The sequence below is a fragment of the Eschscholzia californica genome, unplaced genomic scaffold (genome assembly GCF_041429995.1).
Source record: "Eschscholzia californica isolate CP2 unplaced genomic scaffold, dmEscCali1.0.p SCAF_4, whole genome shotgun sequence".
NCBI classification, from domain to species: domain Eukaryota; kingdom Viridiplantae; phylum Streptophyta; class Magnoliopsida; order Ranunculales; family Papaveraceae; genus Eschscholzia; species Eschscholzia californica.
In genome coordinates this window covers 43613842-43625152 of record NW_028238461.1, presented here as the reverse complement: position 1 = coordinate 43625152, position 11311 = coordinate 43613842, and the positions used below count along the sequence as shown (strand labels likewise).

The window sequence follows — 11311 nt, the reverse complement described above, 5'->3', positions numbered from 1 at the left end:
AACCAAAGAGCCGGAAGCTTCCCTAGCCTCTAGGAAGCTTACTTAGTCATATGCTTGTTGTAATTTGTAGCTTTCAACTTACCATCAATAAAATCTTGTTGCTTTCAATTGTAGCTACCCAATATATTTGTACCCATCTCTTGTAATATTACTTTTGTAAGGCTGACTTGTACCTAGAATGCGCACAAGTGCCGCACGACACCTTCCGAAAAAGTAAGGGCGTGACAATTGGTATCAGAGCCTGGATATCAGGCTATAGATTATAGTGCTCTGATCCCCTATGAGAATTGCGAACGATAGACAAGAGAGTAAAGTAGAGGGGAACTTTATCGTTTTCCTTTACTACATCTTTTTTCCTTCCAACAAAAGATATCGAAAATATCTTACTATATGTGAGTGCATTTAAAATCGTGAGTGCATTTAAAATAGGAAAAATTGGAATTGTGCGTGCATTTAAAATTTCTCTAAAATGAACCGAACCAATAGAATCATGAGCGACAAGAGTTTCTCCACCTCCATATTTATCTTCTCTCACTAGATTTCTATTTCCCAATCAAAATCAAATGATGATGCTTGTGATAATTGTATTACCCACGTAGAACCAAACCTTGTCACAAATCTCTTCAAACAGAATTTAGTACTATAAATCCTTAAAAATCAAATCATAATTAATCAATTTGTTCATCTTTCACTCTATAATCTCTAATTACATTTACCCAACTTCTCCAAACTCATCTTGTTATAATTTCCCACCACCTTATCTTCTTCAATCTTGATTGATCAAGAAAATAATAACTAGAGAGAGAAACAATAACTATGGCTTCTTCAACTTCAACAACCAATCATCCCTTGGTACTATCTTCCACTTTCTTTGGTACTACTACTACTACTCAACAAACTAGTAATTCATCTCTTCCTATATCTTTCCTTCTTCCCAAAAGAAAACTTCAAATTTCTCAATCAATTTTTAACACAAAATCCAACTCAATTTCCATCAAAAATCTTCCTTCTAAAGCTACCATTGCTGCAATTCTTCTCTCAATTTCTCAAAATACACCTTCAGCCATAGCTATTGATAACAACATCCCACCTCCTGTAATTCTTCAAGGTGAAGCTATTAAACAGACTTCTGAATCTTCTTCCCCTTTCTCTCAAAATCTTCTACTAACAGCTCCAACAACTCAAACCCAGACTCAATCTGATTTCCCAGATGGTAATCAATGGAGATACAGTGAATTCCTTAACGCTGTGAAAAAGGGTAAAGTAGAGAGAGTGAGATTCAGCAAAGATGGAACAACTCTTCAACTCACGGCTGTTGATAGTCGTAGAGCTTTTGTTACAATCCCTAATGACCCTGATCTTATTGACATCCTTGCTTCTAATGGTGTTGAAATTTCAGTCTCTGAAGGTGATTCCGGTGGTGGGTTATTTAGTTTCATCGGAAATCTTCTCTTTCCGGTCATTGCATTCGCCGGATTGTTCTTCCTCTTCCGTCGTGCCCAAGGAGGTCCTGGTGGACCAGGTGGTTTAGGTGGTCCAATGGATTTTGGAAGATCAAAATCGAAATTTCAAGAAGTCCCAGAAACAGGAGTAACATTTTCAGATGTTGCTGGAGCAGATCAAGCAAAATTAGAATTACAAGAAGTTGTTGATTTCTTGAAAAACCCTGATAAATATACAGCTTTAGGAGCTAAAATCCCAAAAGGTTGTTTATTAGTTGGTCCACCAGGAACTGGTAAAACCCTTTTAGCTAGAGCTGTAGCTGGTGAAGCTGGAGTTCCATTTTTTTCATGTGCAGCTTCTGAATTTGTTGAATTGTTTGTTGGAGTTGGAGCTTCTAGGGTTAGGGATTTGTTTGAAAAAGCTAAATCAAAAGCACCTTGTATTGTGTTTATTGATGAAATTGATGCAGTGGGTAGACAGAGAGGAGCTGGTCTTGGTGGTGGAAATGATGAGAGAGAACAAACTATTAATCAGCTTTTAACAGAGATGGATGGGTTTTCCGGTAACAGCGGAGTTATCGTTTTAGCGGCAACTAACCGGCCAGATGTTCTTGATTCAGCATTGTTAAGACCTGGGAGATTCGATCGACAGGTTACCGTCGATAGGCCTGATGTTGCTGGTAGAGTTCAAATCCTTAAGGTAAAGTTAGTTGCTCAACTTGATTGTTCAATTCTCAGTATATTGAATGTCTCTCATTTATCTGGTAAAGGAATGAAGTTTAGAGCTAACATTGCTATGAGAGTAGACTCATGAATAGTTTTAGGATATACCGGTAGTGATACGAAATTTCTGAAGCATAGAAAACTAGATTTCAATCGATCGGAACTAGAATACTGTCTGTCATAGTTTTAGACCAGTTTCTCGCCCATAGATTAATAGTAGTCCTTTCGTCACTCGAAAAGATGGAAGAAAGAAACATACTAACTTCGTGCCATTCCTGTTCTTGTCCGGATAATGCTATGTTGAAGTTTGAAGAACTTTTCCTACTGTATTCTTTCCAATATATGAAAGTCTTTGGCATAACAGGTGCATTCCAGAGGTAAGGCACTTGGAAAGGACGTTGACTTTGAAAAGATCGCTAGAAGAACACCTGGTTTTACTGGAGCTGATTTGCAAAACCTTATGAATGAGGCTGCCATTTTAGCAGCCAGGCGTGAGCTCAAAGAGATCAGCAAGGATGAAATATCCGACGCTTTAGAGAGGATCATAGCTGGACCTGAGAAGAAGAATGCAGTTGTGTCAGAAGAGAAGAAGAAACTAGTAGCTTACCATGGTATATTTCTCTCTATTGCGTTTTCCCTCGCTTACCAAACATCATTTTGGTCATTGTTGTGTTGAAATTTGAAATTTTGCAGAGGCTGGGCATGCTTTAGTTGGTGCTCTGATGCCCGAATATGACCCCGTCGCCAAGATCTCTATCATTCCTCGTGGGCAAGCTGGAGGTTTGACTTTTTTCGCTCCGAGCGAAGAGAGGCTCGAGTCTGGCCTCTACAGCCGAAGCTATCTTGAGAACCAAATGGCTGTTGCTCTTGGTGGAAGGTTATTTCTCTAAACCATTTCCTATATATGTATTTTTGCTCGAACAAGTCATGGTTTCTTATAACATTTCATTCTCAGTCAATTAATTTACCCTCAAACCACAATCAAACATTTCTAGTCCTGACTGTTCTTCAACCAATATCTGCAGGGTAGCTGAGGAGGTAATATTCGGGACAGAGAACGTTACGACTGGGGCATCAAGTGACTTCATGCAAGTTTCTCGCGTGGCAAGACAGATGGTTGAAAGATTTGGATTCAGCAAAAAGATTGGACAGGTAGCCATTGGTGGAGGTGGTGGAAATCCCTTTTTGGGACAACAGGTAAGAGCCCATAATCTCATAATTCGTTATTATGGTTAACGACACGATAGGATGCAGTCCGTTGTTACCCCTGACAGCAAATTGAGAGAATTCATTTATTTATTTATTTAATAAGATATGTATATGCTTCTGTTCTGCACACGCGTTTACATCAATTTTATATTCAACCCTAATTGCAGATGTCATCTCAAAAAGATTATTCCATGGCGACAGCCGATGTGGTGGATGCAGAGGTGAGAGAATTAGTTGAGAAGGCATACACAAGAGCGACACAAATCATCACAACCCACATCGACATACTTCATAAACTTGCTCAGCTTCTCATTGAGAAGGAGACTATCGATGGAGAAGAGTTCATGAGCCTCTTTATCGATGGCAAGGCCGAGCTTTATGTTCTCTAAGTTGCAGAAAGTACCACTACCCTCTTCTTGTGTCATAATTTATGATGTACTATTATATCTGGAACTTAAAGATTCTAACATGAAAGTGTGAAAGAAAATGAAAACACATACATATATGTAAAAAGCAAGTGTTCTCTCATTCGGGCTATACATAATAATACTACACTTTCTCATCGAAAATCCAAACTCAAAACTACAATTGCAGTAATTTTCTTGTATCAATAACAAATGTGTGTGAATAAAGGTTGCTAGAGTTACAGAGCCATCTTAGTGAGTCCGGCCGCTTTAGTTGACTGGAGATGGCAGGGGATCCGCTGAGCATAAACCACTGATATAATAGTTTAAGCCAATTAACCACAAAACAGTGACAGCCTATAAAATGGGCAAGGGAGCGGGAAACAAATGCTGTTACACCATTTTCTTTTGGCTTCGAAACGAAATCTGTCTTTCTAAACCAAAAAAAAATGCTCATCAACCCAAGAACAGTGGTAACGGAAAATTTGTAGTTCTGAATCAGGTCGATCAAGGTCCTCATAAAAATGGATCAAGCGCGCTATAAATCCTCGGACAACAAGACATGTTACCACTCTACTAATGCTCCACCTGTGACTGCTAATGCTCATTTGTATTTTCAAATTAGTAGAAATTGGATGCTCATTTATCAACATCCATCTATATGTCTATCTATCAATCAGGTGTGGCTTTATCATCAGTGTCAGTAATATTAATGATTATACATGCCAAAGTTATCCTTGTCCTATGGTAAATTATTAGATCTCCAAGATTACACCAACCCAATTGTACTACTGACTCCAATGTTAATGGACCCAACCAAAGGCTGTCTCCATCTATGTACCAAACCTAGCTGTAGTTCTGCTGGCTGACTGTTCAAGTACCTTTTGAAACCCCACTCTTGGCCCCTTGCTCTGCCATTTTTCTTTCCCCCAACAATAATACTAATAGCTTGTAAGGTACAACCACCACTAGCCCTATTTCACTAATTGTTTCCTGTTAAGTCATATCACAGTTATCAGTTTATCATCATGACTTCCCTACAAACATTATGAGTACAATGATGGATGCTATATGAACAAAAATAAAAAGGATATTTATGTACAAATAATTGAACAAACTAAATTAACAGTAATATTCATTTTATGATACAAAACTGGACAATTTAGCATAATAAACTCGAGCTCAATCGCCAGGAAACATAGATCTAACTCACTATCAACAATATTTGGAGCCAAGAGTAAACTTATCCGGCACAAGCTTTTGCATGATCCAATTGTATATATATTATAGAACTTGTGGCGCAGAGACCTCAGTCTTTTTCGCTCACAAGTTTTCACCACATCTTCTGATAACCCTGAAAGTATTCTATCATTTCAGCCGTGACCATTGCTGAGTTCAGTTGAATACTCAGATTCGACTTGATACACATGTCTCAAATTTAAATATGTTGGCAGCTTCCAAAGAGTTGGATCCAGAGTCCTGCCCCTGATAAAATTACTGATCAATCGATGTTTTCTATCCGTTATTGGTTGCCGATCAACCCGAAGAATGATTAAGGTCTAACCTACCTAGTCTTTAGCTTCATAATCTTACAAAATTCCTCGAAAACTGCTCATCGATATCCTACACATCTAAACCCCCATTTTCTCAAACCCCTAAGGAACTTCTGTGATGCAAAGTTACAGAGTCGGGAACCAAGGATAGAGCTATACAATTATTGAACGAAGATGATGATTCCTCCTATAAAGACTAGGTAACATGTGCATTTTCTGAACGGTGTTCCTCTTCATCACTAAGCTTTCGAAGGTCTTCATACGCTTGCATTGAGGAAGCCATAAACCTCTCCATAGCTTCGAAAATCCGTTTCAGACCTGACTCTAGACTAATGGTGGTATTGGTAGTGTCACTAGGTTGTACCATTTGATCAGGCAAAGCAAGACCATTTCCCTGCCTAGATAGCAAAACCATCTGCTTATCAACAATCTGAAGTGCCTTTTGCATTTTCTGCTCTTCTCTTTCAATGGCTTTAACTCTTCTCTCCATATCCCTGTTCGCTGTCATCCTTTGCCGAAGCTCTATATCGTGCTTTTGACAGAGGTGATGAACACTTGCAGCAAACACCCGCATGGTATCAAGTACTTCTCTCTCAGAAATTTTCTCCATCACTTGAGACCACTGGTTGCAGATCACAAAAACAGGTGGTGCACCAATTCGGCCAGGACTGAATGGTGCTATTCCATCTTCCGTCTCCTCAGGTTCGTAAAGAAGACATTTCATAAGCCAACCGTTCAAGGCTTCCACAAAGGCTTTTTGAGCGACAACCCAACTGGAAAAGCGTAGAATCCAGTTTAAGAGTTCCAGTTCTAGCTGTACAGTGGCTTCAAGATTAGTGTCATTAAGATTTCTGTTGAATGCAAAAGCATCCAAAGTTTTTGCTTCTGCGATAGCCTGACACTGATTTCTGTGACATTCGAGCATAGTCTTCCACATTTTTACCAAGCTGAAATGAAGAAGATAGTATAAATACGAGTTCTCGATTGAAAGTTACATAATAGTATATAACATTAAACAAGATCCTCTAAGCTTTAGTGCCAAAGAAAAAGAAATATGAAACATATGTGCGGTAAGGATTTAGTCCAAATACAAAAATTCAACTGTGATAAAATTAAACTCTAGTATATAATCGCGACCCTGTCTTCTATTTTGACAAGTCAGAAAAAAGTCGTGAAACATTCAAACTTTTTTGAAACTTACTAAAACCATAAGAAGATAATACACAGGAAATGCCAAATATTGTACATGATGCCGTTTCTACCTTAGGAATGAAAAAAGTTTAACAAGTATGCAGATAAAAAAGAATTACATTGAAACTATATCTACGTAAAATCATTAAGGCAATAGACGTGTTCCATTTTACAACAGATGCTCTTGAAACCTACGTAATTGGGCTTAGATAACTATGTCATGGGAGAATTGAAGATTATACGCGAAGTAAGCATCACACTACCATCATGTAGTTATTAAATTCATTTCAGTCTAAACAACCTGGAGTAGCTTCTGGATCCATAAGACCATAAGTGGGAATCTTACTGTTTAGAATCAATTACCAGACCAGCAAGTGTTAATTGAATTACAACCCCAAAACATATCAACTAAGCTCTTAAATGTCAAACCTTCAAAGTTCAGAACCACTAACAATAGTCAAAATTTTGCTTATATGTAAACTAGGACATTTTTATGTCCCAGTCTAAATTCCTTTTCGGGGTTGTTGAATGAGCCTTCTAGGTACAGGTAGCTGAAAACAGTAAGCAAGAGATCAAAATGATTGAAGCCATAGACAAACAATAATACGAGAACCCAAAACGCAGAAACTCGGGCGTGTGGGGGTCATAGTGGAGTTCTAAATATTCAATGTAATTACCAAGAACGTACCCATGGATTAATTGATTAACCTGTGGCCATAATTCCTCATCCCGCAACTTATTTATCTTCACCGATATCTTGTCAACAATTTGGATTGCAATTCGAATTTTGGTGGACAAAGTCTTGACTGTAGTCCGCGTAGAATCAACTTTATGAGCCTCAGCACCCTTCTCATCCAAATGTTTCAGTCGCCGACACTTTCTATCATGGACTAATCGCATCTTTTCCTCAGCCTGCAAATGTAGTGGAAAATATATGATGTTTCAACCAGAATTGATTACTATGACCATAGTAAGCTATAACAAAGAGCACCTCAACATACTCTAGAACACCTATAATGTTAATTAAGGATATATCCTAACAAAAGAGGTAACATATCCTAGAAACAGGGTAACTTCTTTTTAAGGTCTAGTCTATAAATACAAATTAAGACCGAAGACTCGAAAGGAATATATTCTTGAAGCTAGACTATTAAGGCGTTATTTCTATACATATTTTAAAATTATAATTTTTCCATTTCGAACATTTAATGAGCTGAATTGTTTCACTGTCATTCTCTTCATCACTTCCTACTCACGCTCTTTCTCTTTATGATAAACTTTGATTACAGGTGTTGAGTTTTGCAGATGAATAATTATGGATAGCTTCCTCAGTTCCTCCACAAAATACAACTGAAAGTCGAAAAACTAGAGCATACTGACATTGCTAAGTAAGAATAAAAACAAAGGTAAGTAGGTAGCACCACATAACCCTATCAATACTTTTATAAACAATAAGAAACATATGAAATTATGATCAAAATTCGAATTGCTTAAAATTTCATAGCTTAAACGAATAAGAGAACAAGTGCATAAAACCATTAACTGCAAGTGAACCACATGGCAACAAACCTTGACTTCTTCGTAGAGTTTCTTTTCCCAAATATATAGCTTTTGTAAGGTAGATGACAGATTTAACAATCTACTTTCCATATCATCATCTATGCCCAAGGAAGTCGAACCATCTTTCTCGGTCTCGGCAGAAGTAGAAGGTTGTGAAGATACTATTGGTAACGGAGGTTTAACTGAATGCAACACCTTCGAAGACACTGAATCAATGATATTCAGAAAGTCATGAACAAGTCAACAATAAAATTTTCACATATAATTTAAAATGGGTCCCCTGAGACTATAAACTATTATGAAAATAAAACATAAACACACATTCTTTTCCTTAAATCAAGTATTTTAAAAACCAATTTAGCCACCAAAACAGTAGAATCACTCTTGAATTTGGCATATACCATAGAAATATAAACAATTAAGAGAATATTTTAAGTTGACATGCATCAAAAGGATCCTAAATTGAAACCAGATCTGAAAAGATACACAGATCTGTTGCATAATTTATGGGTCTTTCCCCATCATAAACAACCATTAGAGATGATTTAAGGAAACTATTCCTACCTTGATAAACAGCATTTTTCCTGTTATATGGAACTTTTCCAGCCTCAAGCATCTTTGAAACTTCAATTCCTGATTCTGAAGCTCTTTCAAACTGAGCTTTAATTTCTCTCACAATCTCTGATACACTTGTAAACCCAGTTCTACCCTTAAAATCAGCCACATTTCTCTGTTCATTTGACTGCTCCCCTTTATCAACTACATTTTTATCCACCAAATGCACCTCATACTCCACCCTAGGATTCTCAGCAGAGACATTATTACTTGTTTGATGAACTGGTTCTTCTTCATTTCTCTTCTGATCTTCACTACCAACATTCTTATTTGACAAATTCCCACTACTTCCATCAACAGATTTCTTGTCCTCTTGAACTTCTTTCACAACTTCATTTTGGTTTTGGTAATCTTCATCTTCCAAATCTGGAATCCCTTCTTCTTCTCTCAATTCCTTTGAATCCCGACTAGGAGTTCGCTGTGGGTAATACTTTTCAATGTCGAACGGATTTAAAAAGTCCCAAGGTGAAGCTCTAGGAGGTGAAGGTGGAGGTGGAGGGGGTTTTGAAGAAGAAGCCATTGAATATTGAGGTGGAGGAGAAAAAGATCCATACTGAGGTGTAGAACCAAAGAAACCCCCATTTCCATAATTAGAATAAACAGGAGGATAACCATAAGAACTAGAATTATCATAATTAGGGTAAGAATAAGGATTATAAAAAGAAGAAGAAGAAGACGATTCACCACCAAAATGACTAGTCTCAGGACTCATCGGCCGTTGTTCATAAACAATAGATTGTGTTGGTTGATTTCGCATATTGTTTATAGTCATAAACCCAATATCAGGTTTCGATCCTTGTGTTTTATGATGATGGTTAAAGTGATGATTGTGACCTTCATCGTGATCATGATGAAGAGATCCAGAAAAGTCTGAATCTTCATCATCATCGTCGTCGTCTGAGTCGTGAAAATGTAAATGAGAACCTGAATTAGACTCAGAATGAAAAGAAACAGCAGCAGAAGGAGAAGCTTTAGGAGGTTGTGGAGGAGATGAAGAATCACCTTTCCTTTGAGAAGGAAGAGAAAGAATAGGTGAAATGAAATTATCAAGATCTTGATGATCAAAAAAACGATCAAAAGATAAAGCAAATCCTTTAAGAGATTGAATATAAGCAACATGTGAATCAGCTAGGGCATACCGTTGCTGGATTGCTTCATCTAAGAAGTTGCAACGGTCCCGGCAAAGTGCGACGGCCGGTAAGTCGTCGATTTTTGAGCTCGTACAGCCCATGGGCTGACTAATTACCCTAATCCAAAACCCTAATAATTCTTCTCTTTTCTGAAAGATTCAGTTTGAGTGCATTGAGAATTCACACAAAAATTTAGGGTTTTCAAATACTAAAAAAGATAAGAGAGAGTAGAGAGAGAGAAAGAATGAAAGGAGAATCTTGCCAGCGCGGAGTATATCGTCGGGTTGTAGCAGAGAAGAGTAGAGAGAGAAAGTTGAAGAGAGAGAGTACAGTGGCATTGTTGTTGTCGTATGGAGTATTTCATATCAGCTTTAGTAACGGAAGGCTAAGAAGACGGTATACTTTCCATTTTAAGAAAGAGAAGGAGTCCTTCAACAAAAAAAAAAGAAAGAGAAGGAGAGAGAGAGAGAGAGAGTGAGTACATAGTTTTAGAGAGAGAGAGAGAGAGAGGAATTGAAGATTGAGAAAGAGTGTTGGGAGGAAAGGGTTTGACTATTTTGACTGATTTGGACTTTTGTTAAGTTTAGAAGTTAGAAATTTAATAGAGAGATTTATAATACCAAAAATACCCTTCTAGTTGGGTTGATGGACAAGGACTAGTACTGCTACTACATATAATATGGGTTTTTTTTTTTTTTTTTTGATGAAGACATATAATATGGGCTTATGGGGTCTCCTAACTCTTTGACCTACTAAAGAGATGATGGATGATATTTTCATTAGTCAATTTTAGTCATAGATGTCTTAGGTCTTTTGACCATTTTTATGAACCTTTCATTTATTTATTGGGTTATTTTTCAAATGGCCCCCAACTTTGTGACCAGCTTCCTCCCTAGCCCCCTAGATTAGCAAAAATATCCATATGGCTCCCTTTTCAAGATTTCGTTATAACACCGTTAACCAGTCAACATTTCTCTCTCCGCCATCTCATAACCTCTCTCTGCCACCTCATCATCTTCTCCGGCGAGAGCCGCCGGCGGGCGACTTCAAACCTAAAAAAAAAAAATCTCTCTTCCTCTCTCTCTAAAAAAAAGAATTTTTTTTTTTCTTTCTAGAGAGAGAGAGAGAGAGGAAGAGAGAAAAAAAAATTTATTTTTTTTAGGTTTGAAGTCGCCGGCCGGAAATTGGCCGGTCGGCGACTCTCGGCGGAGAAGATGATGAGTTGGCTAGAAGATGAGGTGGCAGAGAGAGGTTTTAAGATGGAGGAGAGAGAAATGTTGACTGGTTAATCTTAAAAAGAGGGTCATATAAGTATTTTTGCTAATTTAAAGGGCTAGACAGGAAGTTGGTCACAAAGTTGGGGGTTATTTAGAAAATAACCCTTATTTATTCTAGTACTATTATATTTAGGGTTTTGTGGTTGGGAACTTGGTGCCTTTTCACCTTTTATCTTTTTTGACTGTGGATTCCCCCCATCATTTGTG

General features: G+C 37.6%; 2 protein-coding genes across 2 annotated transcripts; one reads left to right on the top strand and one right to left on the bottom strand.

Annotated features, from left to right (window-relative positions):
* Positions 1–289: 289 nt before the first annotated feature.
* Positions 290–3943, top strand: LOC147544930 (ATP-dependent zinc metalloprotease FTSH, chloroplastic-like). Its single transcript, XM_086673929.1, has 5 exons — positions 290–2142; positions 2530–2776; positions 2859–3042; positions 3191–3362; positions 3542–3943. Exons 1-5 carry the CDS (start codon positions 817–819, stop codon positions 3761–3763), a joined length of 2151 nt encoding a protein of 716 aa, XP_086530055.1. The 5' UTR covers positions 290–816; the 3' UTR covers positions 3764–3943.
* A 907-nt stretch (positions 3944–4850) lies between these two features.
* On the bottom strand, positions 4851–10512 carry LOC147544929 (nitrate regulatory gene2 protein-like). The gene is made up of 4 exons (XM_086673928.1): positions 8647–10512; positions 8092–8288; positions 7211–7434; positions 4851–6278 (listed from the first exon to the last, which is right to left on the bottom strand). The coding sequence occupies exons 1-4, from the start codon at positions 9926–9928 to the stop codon at positions 5528–5530; spliced, it is 2454 nt and encodes an 817-aa protein (XP_086530054.1). The 5' UTR covers positions 9929–10512; the 3' UTR covers positions 4851–5527.
* Positions 10513–11311: the final 799 nt, after the last annotated feature.

What these genes read in the sequence shown, in the direction of transcription:
- LOC147544930 (XM_086673929.1), top strand. Translation starts at nt 817, where the DNA reads ATGGCTTCTTCAACTTCAACAACCAATCATCCCTTGGTACTATCTTCC. An exon ending in GCTGTTGCTCTTGGTGGAAG is followed by an intron (nt 3,043 to 3,190) that starts GTTATTTCTCTA and finishes CAATATCTGCAG; the next exon opens with GGTAGCTGAGGAGGTAATAT. An exon ending in ATCCCTTTTTGGGACAACAG is followed by an intron (nt 3,363 to 3,541) that starts GTAAGAGCCCAT and finishes CCCTAATTGCAG; the next exon opens with ATGTCATCTCAAAAAGATTA.
- LOC147544929 (XM_086673928.1), bottom strand. Translation starts at nt 9,928, where the DNA reads ATGGGCTGTACGAGCTCAAAAATCGACGACTTACCGGCCGTCGCACTT. An exon ending in GAAAAATGCTGTTTATCAAG is followed by an intron (nt 8,289 to 8,646) that starts GTAGGAATAGTT and finishes TCATTGATTCAG; the next exon opens with TGTCTTCGAAGGTGTTGCAT. An exon ending in GTTAATCAATTAATCCATGG is followed by an intron (nt 6,279 to 7,210) that starts GTACGTTCTTGG and finishes TCTTCATTTCAG; the next exon opens with CTTGGTAAAAATGTGGAAGA.